The following is a 22,129-nucleotide window of genomic DNA, read 5'->3' as shown; positions in this document are numbered from 1 at the left end:
TAACAGTGGATAAATGCAGGATCCTTTAGCTAATATATGCCCTTACTATATTTTTATTCTGTCCTTAGCCAGATGGAAGGTATTAGAAGGCTTTTCTGAGGAATGTGATCCTTCAGTTCACACTGGAAGGATGAAGAACCATTCTAAAGCAGAATGTGTGTGCTGTAGATTCCATGAAACTTGAAATATTTACTCATCTATTCTTTGCCTTTGCCTATCACCTGCTATAGTAGATGTTAAGAATATTAACATCCATCAATTCTAATACATTTGCTTTTTAAACATTACTAAGAAAGACTGCATATGAACCTGTTATAGAACAGTGCCTTTCTTTTAGTACTAGGGATTAAACTCTGTCTTGTGAATGAAGTCTATGATATCCAACATGTAGCCATTTGATCTTGGGCTAACAGGAATCTCAAAATAAATTTAATATCTAGAAGCATAAAAGAGCTGTTTTATGTTTAGGTGTAACACACATTTTTTTATATAAACATATGCTAGTAAACACAAACTAAACTGTCAGAAAAAAGTTGTTCTGGGCTATAGTGTTTGTGGTGTAATGTTTCTTAGAATAACTGAAAGCTATTGGTGCTACGGTCCCCATCATATAAAGCTAATCCAAGTTGGCATCCATATCCATGTGGTCCACATTTATGTATTCATGGATGAAAAATATTAAGAGTTGTATTTCAGAAATTCCACAAAGCAAAACTTGGATTCACTGTGTGCTGAGCACATATCGTGGATCCACATGAAGGAAGTAATATACAGACATATCCTGCTTCTGTTTCTCACCATTTCACAGCATCATTGTCTGAGCATGTCCACCTTGCATTTTGCTCATGCACTATGGAATAAGGCCTACAAGTGCTGTCTCTCTACTGAATACATGAAGACTGTTTTTGTTGTCATTATTCTCGAAATAATAAAGTATAACAAATTTTTATTGTAGCATTTACTTTGGGCTAGGTATTTGATAAGCAATTAAGAGATGATTCTTTTTCTTGGGGGGGGGTTTACAGGACTTGAACTCTGGCCTGGGCACTGTCCCTGAGCTCTTCAGTTCAAGACTACTGCCCTACCCTTGAGCCACAGCCCCACTTTCTTTTCTAGTGATTAATTATAGATAAGGGCTGACTGGGTTTGTATTGCCTGGGCTTGCTTTGAACTGTGATCCTCAGATCTCAGCCCCCTGAGTAGCTAGGATTACAGGCGTGAGCCAACGTGCACTGGCTTGAGATGATTCTTATATTAGCAATTGTGCAATGAGCATATTGTACTGTATAAGAAATTTAAGAGATGACAAAGTATAGATAGTTTCTAAATTAATGATGTTTCAACTTATGATCTTTCAAGTTCATGCTGGGTTTACTGAGATATATCATCCGCATATGATAGGACATGTGTAGGTTATGTGCAAATACCGTGGAATTTAACCTAAGTGACATCTACGGGTGTTTTTATCCTAAGGGGGTCTTGGAACCAATTCCCTGAGAATACTAAGGATCAGATTTTTGGCCTTTCCTTGTCAGTCATGGGGCTTGAACTCTGGGCATGGACAGTGTCTCTGAACTCTTCAGCTCAAGGCTACTACCCTACCCCTTGAGCCACAGTCCCACTTCCCTTTTTCTAGTGATTAATTGGAGATAAGAGTCTCAGACTTTAGTACCCGGGCTGGCTTTGAACTGTGATCCTCAGATCTCAGCTTCCTGAGTAGCTAGGATTACAGGCATGAGCCACTGTACCCAGCTCATTGGCTTTTTTATGAAAAAGTTCGTGATATAACATGCCTGGGTCTCTGATTCCCTTCTCCTAAATGTTTTGGTTTTGGAAGTTAAAACTATGCTGTAATATTGTCTCCAGAGGCTTTTTCCAAGTTGTCAACATTCATTCTACAAAGCATGACTTTGGCAATCTGCCTGTGTACACTCAAGCTACCAACAGCATCATGATTGCCACCTAGTTGATCAAAATCACCAGATACAACCTGATCTCTGAGAAGTTAGAATGAACAAATGTGGTTTCGGAATTTATAAGATATATGTTGATTATCTCTATTTTTTGTGCCAGTACTTGAACTTGAACTCAGGGACTCCTTTTCTTACTTTACTTTTTCACACAAGGCTGGTGCTCTACCACTTAAGCTCTCTACTTCTTCTGTTGTATTTAATTTATTTCTCTAGCTCCAACCTCTCTCCTGGGCTCCATGCCTTTATTTCAAATCATATTTTTAACAATTTTTATTGTGTATGTATATATGTTATATACACACATATATGTTATATATAACGCCCCCATATATATGTATATATATTCATACATAACAAGCATCTCAAACTTAAGTAGGTCAAAATAAAACTTGATTCTCAACACATCCTCACCATTAAAAAATAACTTCTGTTCTTTCATTAGTATTACTCTTAGTAATAAATGCAATCACTACCAACTCAGTGGCTCAAGTCAAAAAGAAACACCAACGTCACAGAACTCAAGGGAAAAAGGGTAAAAAAGTGCAGCAGTGGAGCTCACTGGACAAGGATAAAAGTGAACTGTACGCAGGGTGCAGTAGATCATGCCTGTAATCCTAGCTACTCAGGAGGCGGAGACCTGAAGATAAGGTTCAAAGCCAGTCTGGGCACTGAAGACCAGAGACTCTTATCTCCAATATACCACCGAAAATCAAAAATTGAAAATTGAAAATCGGAAGTGGTGTTGTGGCTCAAGGGGTAGAGTTCTAGCCTTGAGCTGAAGAGCTCAGGCCCAGAGTTCAATTCCCAAGACCAACTACAGAAAAAAGAGGGCCAGGAGTTTGTCCTAGTGGTAGAGTGCTTGCCTAGCATTAGCATACATGAAGACCCGGGTTCGATTCCTCAGTACCACATACACAGAAAAGGCTGGAAATGGTGCTATGGCTCAAGTGGTATAGTTCTAGCCTTGAGAAAGCCCCAGGACAGTGCTCAGGCCCTGAGTTCAAGCACCAGGACTGTCAAAAAGGGGAAAAAAAGGAAGTAAGCTGTATAATTCATGGGTGGAGACAGGACTGAGGGACTGGGAGGGAGTGAGAGAACAGAAGATAGTGTATAAAAGGAAATCTGATTCATGTAATTGTAATCTGTACATTAGCTTTATAATAACAATAAAGTACTCAAAAAAGAAAAAAAACAATGTTCTTTTCTCATTCCTACTTTCAATCAAGCTATCATCAAAGTCCTCTCTGTTCTACTACTAACTGTACCTCAAAGTAATCCATATCTATCCATCTCCACTGCTACTACTTGTATAAAAATCACTACCAGTATCTCTTGTCTAGATTCCAGCAACAATCTGCTGGTTTCTGTCCCTGCTTCCTAACAGGACTCCTCATAACCCATCCTCAAGAAAGGAGCCAGTGGTATCTGTGAAACATCAGTGGTATCTGTTAAACATCATCTCAGAGCACATTACAAGCCTGTTTAAAGACCTTTCAACTGTACTCATGAACAAATCTGTTAAGACAGATGGCTCTTGTGTCTTTCCAAGTTCAGTTTATTCTATTCTTCTTCTTGTTTGTTAAGCAGTAAACCATACTATATCATGTTCCTTGAAACTTTTGAGTCACCATACTATCTCATGTTTCTCCCTCTGCCTACTTCCAAACTGGTTCATTCTCATCTTTTACAAGAAAGCTCAGATTAAATACCATCTTGCTTCATAAAGCCTTCCTGAATTAAAAGACCACTGCCGAGGCCGGGAGTTTGGCCTAGTGGTAGAGTGCTTGCCTAGCATGCATGAAGACCTGGGTTCGATTCCTTGGTACCACATGCATAGAAAAAAAGCTGGAAGTGGTGTTGAGGCTCAAGTGGTAGAGCTCTAGCCTTGAGAAAGTCCAAGGACAGGGCTTAGGCCCTGAGCTCAAGCCCAGGACTGGCAAAAAAAAAGACCACTGCCAACTCCAGAACTAGTTATAATCAACTCTATTTCCTTTATAGCATTTCTGATAGCTAAAAATTATTGCCAGATCTAACACACTCATGTAATCCCAGAAAGATTACAAGCTTAAGGCCAACCTAGGGCACATAGCAAATTCTAGGCATACCTAACAACTTTAAAAAGATCCTGTCCTTAAAACAAAATAAAATTTGGAGCAAGGCAAGGTGGCTCCCGCCTGTAATCCTAGCGACTCAGGAAGCTGAGCTCTGAGGATAAAGGTTCAAAGCCAGGCCACAAAAGAACCTGAGATTCTTACCTCCAATTAACCTCTAGAAAACAGGAAGTGGGACTTGGCTCAAGGGTAGGACAGTAGCCTTGAGCTAAAGACCTCAGGGACAAGGCCCAAGCCCAGGGGTAGGGCAGTAGCCTTGAGCTGAAGAGCTCAGGGACAGTGCCCAGGCCTAGTTTAAGACTCATGACCCACAAAAAAGAAAATAAAATTTGGGGCCAGGAGTTTGGCCGAGTGGGAGAGTGCTTGCCTAGCATGCACGAAGACCCATGTTTGATTCCTCAGTACCATACACATAGAAAAAGTTGGAAGTAGCGCTATGGCTCAAGTGGTAGAGCTCTACAAGGACAGCGCTCAGGTCCTAAGTTCAAGCCCCAGGGCTGGCAAAAAAAAAATTAAAATTTGCCAGTGTCTCATGCCTGTAATCCCAGCTACTGAGGAGGTTGAGATCTGAAGATAGTGGTTCAAAGCCAGCCTGGGCATGGAAGTCCATGAGACTCTTTCTCCAATGAACTATCAGAAAACCAGGAGTGGTGCTATGTCTCAAAGTGGTAGAGCGCTAGCCTTGAGCTGAAGAGCTCAGGGACAGCACCCAGGCCCAGAGTTCAAGCCCCACAACTAACAACAAAAAATTAAAATTATTGCTGGGTGCTGAACTGGAGGTGTAGCTCAAATAGTAGAACACCAGCCATAAGCAAAATAGCTAAGGGAGTTCAAGCCTTGGTACCAGCAAACAATAAAAATAAAAAAGGCATAAACCATCTTCGTTTTGACACATTTATGAACTAGATTGAGATATTAATTATCAAAACTCCATCACTTCTCAAAAGAGACCAGGTATTAAATTCCTTCTAATGGAAATGCATACATGGTATCTATGGCACATTCTTGTTAAACAAGGTATGGGAAAGTCCAAGACTAGCTGTGTCGGAGAAAACAACAACTTTCCTATCTAAAAGAAAGAGAGTGAACTATAACTGAGCTAGCTCATTAGGATGAACCACAAAAAGAACAATTAATAGCCCTCCTAGGGACAGAACAAACTTTACGACTGACCTCGAAAGCTATTCTTGCCTGAATTACACTTACTAAGACAGCTGAGCAATTTTTGCCTCAAAGCATTGATGAAAACAATAAAGCAAGTGGCACGTAATTAGTGCAGTCTAATGAACAGGTTATAATACCAAAAACAAATGGAGACCTTAGATTGGATAGGGGGAAAGAGAGCTGTTAAAACCACTAACATTCCAAAGTGATTATGTGCATGCCCAATATGACCACAATTGGATGAAATTAGATATAATAACAGAGGGACTAGGGATGTAGCTCAATGGTAGAGTACTTGCTTAAAATGTAAAAGGTCCTGGGTTTGAACCTCAGCACTGTAAAACAGACACTGGGGATGTAGCCCAAGGATAGAACACTTGTTTAACCCATGTGCAGAGAACTGGACTTGATCCCCAGAACTACAAGAAAGAAATAAGAAATCAATAACAGGGGGCTGGGAACATGGCTTCGTAGTAGAGTGCTTGCATAGCATACATAAAGTCATGGGTTCAATTCCTCAGACCACATGAACAGAAAAGGCCAGAAGTGGTACTGTGGCTCAAGTTGTAGAGTGCTAGCCTTGAGCATAGAGAGGCTCAAGGATAGAGCCCAGGCCCTGAATTCAAGCCCCAGAACTGGCAAAAAAAAGAGAAAGAAAAGAAAAGAAAGAAAAGAAACCAATCATAGAAATTGGAGAAATTCACCAACATAGGAAAATTAAACACCACATTTCTAAAAAACAAATAGCCAAAAAAGCAAAATGAGGGCCAGGAGTTTGTCCTAGTGGTAGAGTGCTTGCCTAGCATGCATGAAGACCCGGGTTTGATTCCTCGGTACCACATACATAGGAAAAAGTTGGAAGTGGTGCTGTGGCTCAAGTGCTCCAGTTCTAACCTTGAGAAAAGACCAAGGACAAGGACAGTGCTCAGGACCTGAGTTTAAGCCCCATGACTGGCAAAAAAAATCAAAATGAGAGCCTGGTGCCAGTGGCTCATGCCTGTAATCCTAGCTACTTCAGGAGACTAAGATCTGAGGATCATGGTTCGAAGCCAGCCTGGGTATGAAAGTCCATGAGATTCCAATTATCTCCAATTAACTACGAGAAAACCAGAAGTGGCACTGTTGCTCAAGTGGTAGGCACTAGTCTTGAGTTGAAGAGCTTAGGAACAGTGCCCAGGCCCAGAGTTCAAGCCCCATTACAGACAAGTTAAAAAGAAGAGGAACATAAAAGCCAGGAGCAGTGGTATATGCCTGTCGTCTCAGAGGCAGAAGCAGGAGACTTATTCAAATTCAGTTTGGGACCATCCTGAGAAGCATAAAAGGACTCCATCATTTTTTAAAGGAAAATCTCAATTCAGTAATCTTATTTAATGCTTTGAGAACCTAAAAACAAATCTAGGCCCAGTGGTCCACATCTGTAATCTCAACATTCAAGTGGAAGTAGAGCTGGAGACAGAAGGTTGGTAAATTCAAAGTCAGCCTATGCTACATATAGAAATGAGGGAGAGGGGAGGGAGAAGGAGAGAGAATTATATCAAAAGCAAGGAGGAATGAATAATAAAGATCAAAGCAGCCAGGCCTGGTAGCTCATGAATGTAATCCTAGCTATTTAGGAGGCTGAGATCTGAGGATCTCAAGTCTAAAGCCAGCCTGGGCACTTAGTCTATGAGACTCTTATCTCCAATTAAACAATAGAAAACCGGAAGTGGCTCTGTGGCTCCAGGGGTAGGGCAGTAGCCTTGAGCTAGAGAGCTCAAGGACTGTGCCCAGGCCCAGAGTTCAAGCCCTATAACTGACAAAAAGAAAAAATCAGAGCAGAATGGCTACAGTGACAGTAGTATTGCATTGAACTATATATTTAAAGATGATTGAAACAAATTTATGAATCATGTATATTTAACAAAATTATAATTTAAAATGAATAGAAAAAATAAGTGAAAAGAATTTACATTAATTCTTTAAAAAATGGGCCGAGAGTTTGGCCTAGTGGTTGAGTGCTTGCCTAGCATGCACAAAGACCAGGGTTCGATTCCTCGGTACCACATACATAGAAAAAAGCCAGAAGTGGTGCTGAGGCTCAAGTGGTATAGCTCTAGCCTTGAGAAAGTCCAAGGACAGTGCTCAGGCCCTGAGCTCAAGCACAGGACTGGCAAAAAAAAAATATTGTCAAAGCCAAGCATGGTGGCTTATGCATATAATCCTAGCTACTCAGAAGGCTGAAATATGAGATCTGAGGATTGCGGTTCAAAGCCAGTCTGGGCACTAAAGTCTGTGAGACTCATCTCAAATTAACCACTAGAAAACCAGATGGGGGGGGCTCAGGCTCAAGAGGTAGGGCAGTAACCTTGAGCTAAAGAGCTCAGGGACAGTACCCAGGCCCAGAGTTCAAGCCCCATTACAGACAAAAACAAAAATTTTCAAATGTTTATCTAGACTAAATAAGCAAAAAAACCTAAGAATATTCAAATTATTAAAGTCAGAAATGAAACGCTGGGAAACAAGAAACCTCCCTCACAAAAACTGAAAAGGTTGTAAGACAGCTCAGTAGATTCAATCACTTAGATGAAATGGGTAAGGAATTTTGAAAAACACTAATAATTGAGAGTAACTGAAGAAGAAATAGGAATAAATCTGTAACAAGAAAGGTAATTAGAAATTTTAAAACTTTCCACTAAAAAATACCCAAACCAGATGGCTTCACTGCCAAACACTTAAGAAGTATACAAACACTTCAAGTTTTGTATAAAATAGGAAAGCATATTCTAAGCTAAAAAAGAGAAATAACCAAATTCATTCTCAAACCAAACCCATCACAAAAAACCAACGTACCTTATGAATATAAACACTGAAACTTTCCAGACTAACAAAAATCTAGCAACATATAAAAGGATTTGTTCTCCAGAGAAAAGGATATTTATACTAGGAATGCAAACCTGCGTAAAGACTAGCATGAATTCGTGCAAGACATCCTAAGAATAAACTAGAAAATAAAAGTTATGTGACTATGTCTGTAGGTATAGAAAAGGCATTGTACAAAATTTAATATTCATGCATGATAAAAAGGAAAATCATAAGAAAGTCCTTCAACATGACAAAGGTCTCCATAGACTCCTTCACTACATGGGTGTCAAAATGAAATGATCAAGGGCTCACTCTGCAATTTGTCCTCAACACTGTATCTAATCCAGGCAGTGCAATAAGACAAGATGAAGAATAGCTCCTCCAATTAGACAAGAATAAAACTATCCATCTGCAAATTACACAATTTTATGTAAAGAATATTCTAAGAAATCTACTAAAAAGTGCAATCTAAAAAATGGTACTCATATATTAACTGCATTTCTACACAAGAGCAATTGGCAATATGAAAATTAATTTTAAAAGCAAATCCATATATTATAAAAAACACCAGGGCTGGGAATGTGGCTTAGTGGTATAGTGCTTGCCTAGTATACATGAGCCCTGGGTTCAATTCCTCAGTAACACATAAATGTTTGAAAAAGCCAGCAGTGGCACTGTAGCTCAAGTGGTAGGGTGCTCAGGGATAGTATCTGGGCCCTGCATTCAAGTGTGGAACTGGTAAAAAAATTATATTCTAACAATTCTAAAACTGCTAAAAAACTAAAGAAGAGCTGGGCACTAGTGGTTCAATAATCCTAGGGACTTAGGAGGCTCAGATCTGAGGATTGTGCTTCAATGCAAGCCACGGCAAGAAAATCTATGAGACTCTTGTCTCCAAGTTAACACTCCCTACCCTCTTCCCAAAAAAATCCAGAATTGGAGCTGTGACTCAACTGGTAGAATGCTAGACTTGGGCAAAACTAAAACAGGACAAGCTGGGCTCATGCCTATAATCCTAGCTACTCAGGAAGCTGAGATCTGATGATTGAGGTTCAAAGCCAGCCCGGGCACAAAAGTACCTAAGATTCTTCTCTCTAATTAACCTCTAGAAAATTGGGAAATGGGGTTTTACTCAAGGGTAGCCTGGAGCTGAAGAGCTCACGGACAGTGCGCAGGCCGAGTTCAAGCCCCATAAACCACAAAAACAAAAACAAAAAAAGAAAAAGAAAAAAACAAAAGCAAATATATATATATATATATGATAGCAGCCAGGCCCTGAGTTCAAGCCCCAGATTAAGTATGTAAGTGCATGTGAGTGTGTGCATGCGTGTGTTTGTGTGTGTGTGTGTGTGTGTCTATGCGTGTGAGAACACTAAAGAGGATCTAAGTAAATGAGAAGGCATCTGATGCTCCCTTACTACAAAGACTTCATTAACATGAAGTACTACCCAAATTGATATATACATTCAAAGCATTACCAATCAGAATCCTAGTGTGATTCCTTGGGAAAAAAAAAGACAGGTTGGCCCAGGAGTGGGATGTAGTGGTAGAGTGCTTCCCTAGCATGTACAATGCCTTGGGTTTGATTCCTTGATACCACATACACTGAAAAAGCCAGAAGTGATGCTATGGCTCAAAAGTAGAGTAGTAACTTTGAGAAAACTCAAGGACAGTGCCCAGACCCCAAATTTAAGCCCTAAGACTGGCAAAAAAAAAAGCTGACAGGTTGGTTGGATTCTGGTGGCTTTCATCTATAATCCTTGCTACTCACTAGCTACTCAAGGGGCTGAAATCCAGGCAAACAAATCAGACAGATTCTTATCTCCAATTAACCAGCAAAAGGTAAGAAGTAGAGGTGTGGTTCAAGTGGGAGAAGTCAGTTCTGAGGGAAAAGAGCAAACAAGAGCCTGAAGTACAAAATTAAAGCCCCAATACAGGCAAAACCCTCAAAACAAAAAATAAAATAAAAAACAAAATTAGGACAAGTTGATTTTAAAAATTCATACAATTAGGTGCAGTGGCTCTCGCCTGTAACCCGAGCTACTAAGGAGGCTGAGATCTGAGGATCATAGTTCAAAGCCTGCCGAGGCACTAAAGACCATGAGACTCTCATCTCCAATTAACCACTAGAAAACCGGAAGTGGGCTGTGACTTAAGGGGTAGGATGGTAGCCTTGAACTGAAGAACTCAGGGACAGCACCCAGACCCAGAGTCCAAGCCCCACGACTGGTGTGTGTGTGTGTGTGTGTGTATGTGTGTGTGTGTGTGTGTGTGTGTGTATTTATATTTCAAGGTACTGAAACTTAAGAGTAAATCCTGATGGCTTCAAAGTGAAACATTTTCCTTTTTCTTTAAAGTCCTAGGGCTTGAACTCAGTGCCTGAGCACTGTCCTTGGGCTTTCTCAAGGCTAACACACTACAACTTGAGCCACAGTACCACTTTTGGCTTTTTCTGTGCATGTGGTACAGAGAAATGTGGTACCTGGGTCTTCGTGCATGGTAGGCAAGCACTCTACCATTGGGCCATACTCCGAGCCCAAAAGGTGATACATTTTCTGCTTAAAAAGATACCAATAACAAAGTGAGTAAAGATAATTCACAAAATAGAAAATAACTTTTGCCAATCATATATTTAAAGGATTTATGTCTAGAATATGAAAAGATTGGGGGCCGGAAGTTTGTCCTAGTGGTAGAGTACTTGGCCTAGTGGTAGAGTGCTTGCATGAAGACCCAGTTTGATTCCTTGGTATCACATACATAGAAAAAATACAGAAATGTTGCTATGGCTTAAGTGCTAGAGCTCTAGCCCTAGACCTGAGAAAGCCAAAGGCCAGTGCTCAGGCCCTGAGTTCAAGCCCCAGGATGGGCAAAAATTAGCATATGAAAAGAATATTTATAACTTAATAAAATATAATCCAATTAAAAATGACCCAATGTATTAGAAACAGGATGTAAAAAAATCAATGTTAATAAATTCTTCAATAAAAAATGACACAAGGGCTGGGCACTGATGGTTCATGCCTATAATCTTAGCTACATGCCTATAATCTTAGCTACTTGGTAGGCTGAGATTCGAGAATCATGGTTGGAAGTCAACTTGGGTAGAAATATCCATGAGACATTTTTTTGCCAGTCCTGGGCTTGAACGCAGGGCCTGAACACTATCCTTGAACATTCTCAAGGCTAGAGCTCTACCACTTGAACCTCAGCATCACTTCCAGCTTTCTTCTATGTTTGTGGTACTGAGGAATCAAACCCAGGTCTTTGTGCATGCTAGGCAAGCACTTTACCACTACTCCAAACTCTCAGTCCCCATGAGACTCTTATCTCTTAGTTAACCACAAAAAAGCTGAAAATGGAGCTGTGGCTCAAGTTGTAGAGAGCTATCCTTGAGGACAAAAGCTCAGCGTCAGCCTCCAAGCCCAGAAGTGAAGCCCTAGGACTGGCAAAAATAGAGCTAATGGTCTGAATAAGTATTTCTTAAAGAAAGTCTATAAACGGTCAATAAGCACAGGAAACTTGCCTTATATCCTAGCCCGGTCTGGAACTTAACAATCCTGCTACAAGTGCTCTACCATGTAAGCCACACCTGCAATCCTATGTTAAGGGAATTCTAAATCCAGATTCTTTCAGAATACTTAAAATCCCACTCTTGTGCCATCCAAGCATTTGATATGTGTACCATTGGAGTCTTCATCAAGTCACTGAACAGATTTAGAATAACAGTCTAAAGACCTGAGGAGACAGACACACACTTCCTCTGCCCAGTATTATCAATCCACTAAACCCAAAATCTTTTTGGGCATCAAGTCTGTATTTACCATCTTGCCTAAAGAGACTATTATTTAGGGTTTCCTTTTCTTGGAAGCCTTTCCCTACATGCCATATCACTCCATCCAGCAGAACTAACTACTCTCCTATCATATTTAGAACTCTATCTACTCTAACTTCGTGACACTATATCACAGTAATTTTTCTGTCAGCCTGTCTCTTCCATGAGACTGAAGTCTCTTTCAGAATGGAGACTTATTAGCCAGGCGTGGTGGCTCATGCGTGTAATCCTAGCTACTCGGGAGGCTGAAATCTGAGGATTAAGGTTCAAAGCCCGGCACTAAAGTCTGTGAGATTCATCTCCAATTAACCACCAGAAAATGGAAGTGGTGCTGGGGCTCAGGAGTAGGGCAGTATCCTTGAGCTAAAGAGCTTAGGGACAACGGCCAGGCCCAGAGTTCAAGTCTCACAACCACCAAAAAAAGGAATGGAGATTTACTTAAGGTCAGTAATCCCCAAAGCCTAACCCAATGATCAATATATAATTAGTACTAAAAACATACAGGACATATATCTTATAATTTAGCCACTTCTAATTTGCCACCATTCCTATTTATTCAGTCATGATATATTAAAAAAAGAACTATTAAAAAACTATCAAATCCATTTAATCTTACCTGTAGCAAAAAGGAAGCAGCATAACTTAGTAGAGAAGGATGAAGAACTAAATTTAAATTGCTCTTATATGCAGTTATTTTAGCTTTTCCTAGGATGTGGGGTTCAATATACATTTCTTTCTTGAAAGGTTTGGACATCCACAGGCAACCAATCATGACTGTCAAATAGTTATTAAATTCTTCACAGGTCTTGCTGCTGAAATTGAACTCTGGTTTTGTCTAATGGAAAAAAATAAAATTGTCATTATCATCATTTCTCCCTTTTCATCTTATTGTCAATAGGCCTTGTATGTCTATATTTCAAACAGTAATTTAAACACAGAGGCTTAGCATTCATACCTTTCCCAACAAATCCTTTTTCTTTGCAGCAGTCATGTTAACACGATACCTAATAGTGAGAACAAATAAAATGAAGCTTTCAACATGCCTTTGGATGTAACACTTTGAAATGTATTAAAAGAAACAAAAATATACATATAAATGTAAACAAACAAATGAGCATAAAACAAATACTCAGTTGTCTAGTTGGGGATTTTATCCTTTTGTATGTAGTACATTATTCTCAAATAATTGAAAAACGCGGAGGCTCTGATGCAAAAAATCAATGTTAATAAATTCTTTAATAAAAAAAAAAAAAACAAAAAAAACAGAGGCTCAATAGCTGGGGGTCTGGCCCTGAGTTCAAACCCCAGTAACACCTAACACAAACTAAAAAGAAGGTGGGCTAGTTGGTATGGCTCAATGGTGTCATGCTTAGCATGTGTGAAACCCTATGATTCCAACCTCAGCACTACATACTAAAAATAAAAACACAGGCTCAAAATTGAGTTATAGTGCTGTGGGTATAGCTCAGTGGTACAGCACTTCCTTAGAGGCTCTGGGTTCCATTCACAGCACTGCAAAAGCAGAACTGAGTTAGACATATAAGGTACACACTTGATCAATATAAATTATACCTCAGTAAGAAAAAATAACAAGAATAACATGTTTTTAATATTTTACTCTAAGAAGAAACAGAAACAGAAAACAGGGTATTGGTGGCACAAGCCTGTAATCTTTAGCTACTGAGGAGGCTGAGATGAGGACCACAGTTCAAAGCTAGCCTGCACAAGAAGGGCTGTAAGACCCTTATCTACAATTAGCCACCAGAAAATCAGAAGAAGAACTGTAGTTCAAAGTAGCAGAGTGTTGGCCTTGAGTGAAAACCTCAGGGATGGCATCCAGACCCTAAGTTCAAACCCCATGATCAACAACAACAACAACAAAAATAAAAAAATAGAAAGCTGAGTGCAGGGGTCTGGAGTTTGGCCTAGTTGTAGAGTGCTTGCCTAGCATGCACGAAGACCCAGGTTCGATTCCTCGGTACCCACATACATAGAAAAAAGCTGGAAGTGGTGCCTGTAGCTCAAGTGGTAGAGCTCTAACCTTGAGAAAGTCCAAGGACAGTGCTCAGGCCTGAGCTCAAGCCCAGTACTGGCAAAAAAAAAAAAGAAAGCTGAGTGCAGGTGTCTTACATTTGTAATCCTAGGTATTAAGGAAAATCCGTGAGACTTATTTCCACTTAACTACCAAAAAAGCTGTTACCCAAGTGGTAGAGTTGCCAGCCCTAAGTGAAAAAGCTTAGGGAAAATTGACAGGCCCCTGAGTTCAAGCCCCTAAATTCAAGCATATGCATGCATGCACCAGAGTGTGTGTGCACGCGCACCCGCACCCACACCCACATACACCCACACGCATACACACACACACAAACACATGTGCGCACGCGTGCAGACACTAAATAGAAAAAGAAAATTAGAAATTGAATGATTTTGAAATGTATTCTGAAAGAGGACAAATGTGGTTGAAATATACTATTTTGTGACTATAAAAACCGAACAAGGAAATCTATTGAAATTGTTTTGGTGATGGGAGAGATTGTTTGGAATACATTGGAAATGTATAGAAAAGTAACAACGAAATCCCCTTCTGCATAACTAATATAAGTTAACTAAAATGCCAAAAAATCAGGCAGATACAGTGGCTCATCCCTGTAATCCTAGCTACTCAGGAGGCTGAGAACTGAGGATCAGGTTTCAAAGCCAGCCCAGGCACTAAAGTTCAAAGTCAGTGAGACAATTATTTCCAATTACTCACTAGAAAACGGGAAGTGGGGCTGTGGCTCCACGGGTAGAACAGTATACTTGAGCTGAAGAGTTCAGGGACAGTGAGCTGGCCCAGAGTTCAAGCCCCAGGACTGACAAAAAATAAATGCCAAAAAAATTGAGACTTAAAAGTCACTAAAAGTTACTGATATAGAAAATATTTTCATTATGCGAAAAAGATACAAAAGAAAAAAGGAATGCAGAAAACCATTTTTTCCTGAGAACTATTACCTGATTAGGTTTGAAATATTTCAAGCTATACAAAGTCCCTTTTTTTGGGGCAATCCTGGGTCTTGAACTCAGGGAACTGTACCTGAGCTTTTGCTCAAGAGTAGCAGCACATACATAGAAAAAGCCAGAGGTGGTGCTGTGGCTCTAGTGGTAGAGCATTAACCTTGAGAAAGCCCAAGAACAGTGTTCAGGCCCTGAGTTCAAGACCCAGGACTGACAAAAAACAAAAAGAAAATATAAAGGAATTTTTATTGTATTAAGGTTAGAAGATGAAGACAAAATTATGATGTAGTAATTCATAAGTTAGTCAAGAAAGGTTTGTACCTGTGCATAATATAACAGAGCTGGTTCAGGATACTGGTATCCAGGCTGAGTAATGCAGAATAAAAGATCCCAGGAGGAAGCAACATCACTAATGGAAGGTTATAATTTATATATATGTCACATACCTTTTGGGAAAAATAATAACATCAGTCTTTACATTATTCCCTAGAAATCAAATTTATCTAAAGAAAAGTAAGACAAGAAACAATATAACATTAGATTTTGACTTGCCAAATTCTTATATAAAACATGTAGGGGCCGGGAGTTTGGCCTAGTGGTAGCGTGCTTGCCTAGCATGCACGAAGACCTGGGTTCGATTCCTCGGTACCACATACATAGAAAAAAAGCCAAAAATGGTGCTGAGGCTCAAGTGGTAGAGCTCTAGCCTTGAGAAAGTCCAAGGACAGTGCTCAGGCCCTGAGCTCAAGCCCAGGACTGGAAAAAAAAAACATGTAGCTACAACTCTGTGAAAAATGTACCTCATCAAACAGGTTAGAAAATTATTTTGAATGCCATTTTTTTTAAATCTTTCATTTTGGGGTGGAGGAGAAATCTTAGATTTGGTTGCTAAAGAGAGCATTTCTTTCTCCTTAAGTCCTTTCAGTATTGTTTTTTACAATATAACTTAGCTGCCAGTCTGAAAAACTTCTGAGTAAACATGTGAAATAAGACAACTAGGTATTAATGAAGGGAAAAATGTGAGCATAATAGATATCTCATGGTAATAGTTCTGTCCAGGTTGAATAATAAGAAAACAATAGCCCAGATATTAAGTCCCACAACTGACAACAAAACAAAGACACAAAAACAAGGTAAGAGAGCATGGCCCAGTGGCAGAGTGCTTGCTTGGCATGCATGACGACCTAAGTGTGATTCCTCAGTACCACATACAGAGGAATAGCCAGAAGTGGTGGCTGGAGCTCAAGTGGAAGAGCACTAGGCTTGAGAAAACCCAAGGACAGTGCCCAGACCCTGAGTTCAAGCCCCAGGACTTGCAAAAAACAAAAGAAAACAATAAAAGACTAGCAGATGGGCATAGTGGCTCACGCGTATAATCCTAGCTACTCAGGAGGCTGAGATCTGAGGATCACAGTTCAAAACTAGCCTGGGCACTAAAGTCCAAAGTCAGTGAGACTTAACCACTAGAAAAATGGGAAGAGGGGCTATTGCTCCAGGGGTAGGGCAGTAGAATTGAGCTGAAGAGCTCACTGACAAAGCCTAGGCCCAGAGTTCCAGGCCCACCACCCAAAAATAAATAAATAAAATAAAAAATAAAAAAGAATAGAATCATAAAGGCACTGTACACCAGAAGAAAAAGGGAAAAAGGGAGTTGGCTGGAAGGGTGTGGCTCAAGTAGTAGAAAGCTTGCCTAATAAGCTCAAGTACATAAGTTCAAACCCTACTACCACAAATAAAAAGAAAGAAAAAGATAATAAATGAGGAAAAATGACATTTTTCAGGTTTTACCAGGGGTTGGTATCTGAACTAAGTGTTACACTTTGTTTGATACTAATCAGAACATTAGGTTATTTTAACTATGCCAATACAATCACAACCTCCCAACCTGATCATGTACATGGAATTTAAGTAATATTCTAGTTAAGAACAGCTATGACATAAATCAAAATGAGGAAAATGGACTATGTCCTACCTTCTCATAAAAGTCCAAAATGAAGTGCATCAAGAAAGCGCTGTTATTCTCCAAGCGTAATGCCACTGTGGACAACCATCCTACGTATTCAATCAGTTTAGACACAGAGATGATGGATGCGCCCAAAGTTGTGTCCCTACAATAAGAAATGCACATTCACAATTTGAGCAGCTCAAGTGCTCACAGTTACATGAATATAAATGTCACAATGAACCCACATACACTTTGTATAATTCAAATAGCTAATAAAGTGAATAATGAAAAAGAAAATGTTTATAGGCTCCAAGCTACAAGTAGATAATAGATACCAAAAAAAGATGATAGAGATTTCAATGCTCTAATTTCAACGTAGTAATTCGCTTAAAAATCAGTGATTAATTATAAACCTACATTTAATCTTGTAGGAAATGAGTCAGTCAAGTCATAGAATATCATTTAACAAATAGACTCTACTAGTAAACATGGGAAAGAAAAGAAACTTTTAACAAACTCAAGATAATAATACTTTGTATAAGGACCATAGCAGTAGTGTATTTGTTTCTAATAATTCATGAGGATCCAGTGGTAAACATATTTATTTCTAATAACTGATAAACACTGGGCCCTTCCATTCCCCAATTACTGGAATCTTTGAGTGAAAGTTATATAAAGCCAGATTCTGGTGGCTCAAGTCTGTAATCCTAGCTACTCAAAAGGCTGAGATCTGAGGACTTTAGTTCAAGATCAGCCCATTCAAGAGATTCATATTTCTAATCAACATGCAAGAAGTGACAAGGAAGTGTGGCTCAAATGATAGAGTGGTAGCTATGAATGAAAAAGCCAATGCACTGTGAGCAGGCTCAGAGTTCAAGCCCTAGTACTGGCACAAAAAAAGCCACTAAAAATTCATATTAATTGTGTTCAATTGGTAGAGCATCTTAACTAACAAACTTAAGGCCCTAAATTTGAACCCCAGTAGTGGAAGGAAAAAATGGTATTCACTAAAAATTAAAAGTAGGGGGGTTGGGAGTGTGGCCTAGTGGTAGAGTGCTTATCTAGTATTTGTGAAGCCCTGAGTTGGATTCCTTGGTACCACATATACAGAAGAAGAAAACAAAAACAAAAACAAAGGCCAGAAGTGAAAATGTGGCTCAAGTGGTAGCCTTGAGAAAGCTCAAGGACAGTGCTCAGGCCCTGAGTTCAAGCCCAGGACTAGCAAAAAAAAAGGGAAAAAGGAGGAGTGGGAATATAGCTAAGTGGTAGACAGAACACAAATCAAAATACATTTGTTTCTCAATTCCTCGTGTAAAAATACTGCTACAAACACTTTGATGAGGACTCAATTCAATGCTGAAACTGAATAAGCATTTGGGGGGAGGGGCATATTTGATTCTTCTAGTAATAACCAGATCTAGATTTTTATATTCTCTGTAAATTAATGAACAGAGTTTTTCTAAATCACACTGGACCTAAAATAAGAACTTCAATCTATTAGTCTCACTCCTGCCTTCCAATTCACTCTTAGATTTATGAAAGACCTATAAATGTCAAATCATTGTTTTCCTCATTGATTTAAATGGTCAAAAATCGTTGTGCACAAAAAATATATGGAATGGGTCAGGAATATAGCCTAGTGGTAGAGTGCTCGCGTAGCATGCATGGACACCTGAATTCAATTCCTCGATATCACATACACAGAAAAAGCCAGAAGTGGTGCTGTAGCTCAAGTGGCAGAGTGCTAGGCTTGAGAAAAACGTGCCCAAGGACAGTTCCCATGCCCTAAGTTCAAGTCCCAGGACTGGCATATGGAATAACATAGTCACAGGACTTGAGAGATTTGATGATGAATCTACCAGGGCCCATTTTGTCATAAGTCCATACGAAAACAAGTAGGGAAGGATTAGGAGACTGTTGAATTGGACAACATCCATGCATTAGCTGGCTTCTTTAAAACTTTTTATTGTGTGTGTGTGTGTGTGTGTGTGTGTGTGTGTGTGTGTGTGTGTACGTGCACATACTTGACCTTTGGGCCTAGGTGCTGTCCCTGAGCTTTTTTCCTCATGGTGAGTACTCTACAACCTGAACCATAGCTTTACTTTTGGCTTTTTGGTAGTTAATTAGAGACAAGAGTCTCAGGCTTTCCTGCCCTGTCTAGCTTTGATGATCTTCAGATCTTAGCCTCCTGAGTAGCTAAGAAGATGGGGATACACAAACTGATATGTAACTATGAATTTTGGCAACACTTGACAAAGGACTCTCAATAGTTTAAAAATACTGATTATTGCTTACAACATTTCTTTTTGTCATGCTGGAGATTCAACCCAGATCATTCGTTTATGCTAGGCAAGTATTCTATGTCAGAACATGTAGACTTGTAACTTCTAATTCTGAAGTGTTTGTCCACGGGACACTGCTGGTGCCTTAGAGAAATCAATTAACTGTTCAGGATTGCCCCTAACTCCCCACTTACAGCTTCTTTTAGAAGCTACCTATTAAATGATGACAGCACTCTCCTCCTCATCATGACAACCAGAAATATCCCTGGGAAACTACTGCTAAAGACAGTTTTCTACCCCTTCCTTCTGGTAATTATAACTACAATCTTTTGACCAGTCATAGAGCACATGGTCATATGACAGAAATATATTACATCCATATCTCCAAAAGGAAATGACAAGAGCTATACTACAAAATTTCAGACACTACTGTGATACGTAAAGTTAACTATCTGTGTATTTGTTTTATGGATTTTAGAAAGCATTACTCCTTTTAGATATTTTCCTCAAATTTATGACAGTAATAAGGAAGGATCCCATAATTTTTAGAATGATATGTAGAAATTGTATGGTACCTACTTAAGCTATACCAGAGACTTTCATTGCCTAATTGGCCTAATGTTAGAGATACAAGCCTACTATGTTGAACAGAACATCTTACAAAAGTGGATCTTAAACTTCATCTTCTGCCAGAATTACGGAAATGGTAAGTCTGCTGGGCTAGGTCCAGAGTTTAACTCAATAGACCTAAAAAAGTGCATGAGAAACTGTACAAAATGTCCTCGCTACCCATTGATGCACTATTTCATTCTAAAAGTGACCAGACATATTTGGAAACATTACAGCAATAATTATGACAACTTAAAAACAATTTATATACCCTCAAATAGCCTCTATCCTCTACACTACCTACATTGCACATTGCAATAGGAATAAAAACGTAGGCCTAGGTTCGTGTCAGTGGCTCATGCCTTTGATGTTAGCTACTAAGGAGGCTGAGATCTGTAATCATGGTTTGCAAGGGCAGGAAAATTCCATGAGACTCTTATCTTTAGCCACAAAAAAAATCAGAAGGGGATCTCTAGTTCAAGTGGTAGACTGCTAGACTCGAGCAAAAAAGATCAAAGACAGTGTCCAGTCCCTGAGTTCAAGCCCATAACCAGAACAAAATATAAATATAAATATACATATACATATACACGTATACATATGCATGCATTTATGCAGGCCTGAGTTCATTTTTTTAGCCATAAAGGGAAACTGAACAATATTTACAAATTACAACCGAACTGAGGATATTTGAACATTGTTAGATATCTAAAGATGTTAATAACTATTCATTTTTAAGGTATTATGATGGTACATTTTTATAGCTGAAATGGTATCTGGTTTTTCTTAAAAATAATCCAAGTGGGAGGTAAATAAAATTCAGCTGTGAGTTAACTATGGAAACTAGATGCAAGTACCTAGGGGTAACATGGTACTATTTCCTCTACTTTTGATTAAGTTTGCAGTTTTCTATAATATAAAGTTTTTTTAATTTCTAAGGGATATTGTAGCTCATCAAAGAACATAGGAATAGCCAAATGATTTTTGGCAGAAAAAGTCAAAACAATCAGATTATGCAGTTCCTTTAAATTCAGTCATCCATTTTCATTGAGGGTAAAGCAAAATTACCTTAGAGATTTTTCTAACCATACTCCAAGTTGGTTTTCGATACAAAAATGCAGTTTATAAAGTGAGTCAAACTGAATGGAAGACAAAGTGGTAAATTCAAATATCAGCTCTCCCATGTTTTACCATATTAAATTTTGTCAAGTTGCTTACAGGAAAAGAGTTGTTTCTCATTTTATAATCCTAACAGCTTGGAGAACTAAACTTTCTCTCAGACTTATGGGAAAGAGCGAAAAAATAACACAAAAAAACTTTTAGAAAAGTTCTAGTTAACACTTATGAGAAAGGATTAAGCCTTATGCCATTCTATTAAACATCCTATGTTAAAGATTTTGTAGTGATCCCCTCCTAGAAGGATAATAAGACAACTCACAGAGGACTGCATGTTATGGGACTCCGGGTGACCTCCACAGAAAGCCACAACAGCCAGTTCTGAAGCAGTTCTTTCAGGCTCTGAAGAACACTACACTGAGGGCAAAACAAAACAAAACAAAGTCACTCATCAAATCATTCAGATTTGTCTTCAGAACTAGCAGAAGCTCAGAGGTGGACAGGACTGTGAGATGACCACATCCAACTTACAACAGGTACTTCTCTAACCCATCAGTTCTCAGCAGACCGATGGATACCAATGCAAGTTTATTTTCATATATTCCCTACAAGAATCTTTCAAAGAGAACTTCCATAACTTAGCCTAGAAGTAGCCATTTCTATAAATTAATTTCTTTAAATCAAATACTACTTCATCAAATAAAAAGATTAACCTTCTTATTCCTTTCATTCTTTAAAGTTGCTACATGTAAGCGTTTCCCATTCTTTTCACCCCAGGGTCCACAACTACATGTTACTCTGGGTTTTTTTTTGCCAGTCCTGGGGTTTAAACTCAGGACCTGAACACTGTCTTTGGGCTTTCCTCAAGGCTAGTGCTCTACTACTTGAGCCACAGCACCACTTCTGGCTTTTCTATATATGTGGTACCAAGGAATTGAATCCAGGTCTTTGTACAATGCTAGGCAAGCACTTTACCACTAGACTAAACTCCTGGCCCACATTACTCTATTTTTAAAGAATAATGTGACTCTGGAAAACAAGTAACTCTAATCTTACCTTTCTCAGCCCTTTTCTTAATTTCCCAGGGCCTCATTCACAGATAAACAAATAGTCATGACAGGCACCAGTGGCTCATGTCTATATTCTTGGCTACTCAGGAGGCTGAGACCTGGAGCAGTACAGTTTGAAATACCCTACACAGAAAATTCTATGAAATTCAATCTCCAAAATAACCAGCAAAAAACTAAGCATGGCTCAAGTGG

The 22,129-nt window shown here is 39.2% G+C and overlaps 1 protein-coding gene across 1 annotated transcript in view; it reads right to left on the bottom strand.

Annotated features, from left to right (window-relative positions):
- Cenpi (centromere protein I) overlaps positions 1-22,129 on the bottom strand; it is a 60,138-nt gene that overhangs the window by 2,297 nt on the left and 35,712 nt on the right. Inside the window, exons 15-19 of the mRNA XM_090326955.1 lie at positions 21,190-21,284; positions 16,888-17,023; positions 15,237-15,361; positions 12,877-12,925; positions 12,538-12,756 (exon numbers count right to left, since the gene is read on the bottom strand). Of these exons, the coding sequence (XP_090183081.1) occupies positions 12,538-12,756; positions 12,877-12,925; positions 15,237-15,361; positions 16,888-17,023; positions 21,190-21,284 (624 nt within the window). The remainder of the gene's footprint in view (positions 1-12,537; positions 12,757-12,876; positions 12,926-15,236; positions 15,362-16,887; positions 17,024-21,189; positions 21,285-22,129) is intronic.

Source organism: Megascapheus bottae, chromosome X (genome assembly GCF_031878675.1).
Source record: "Megascapheus bottae isolate mThoBot1 chromosome X, mThoBot2.hap1, whole genome shotgun sequence".
Classification (NCBI taxonomy): Eukaryota; Metazoa; Chordata; class Mammalia; order Rodentia; family Geomyidae; genus Megascapheus; species Megascapheus bottae.
The sequence above is the reverse complement of the archived record's forward strand: the minus strand, read 5'-3'. Positions and strand labels throughout refer to the sequence as shown.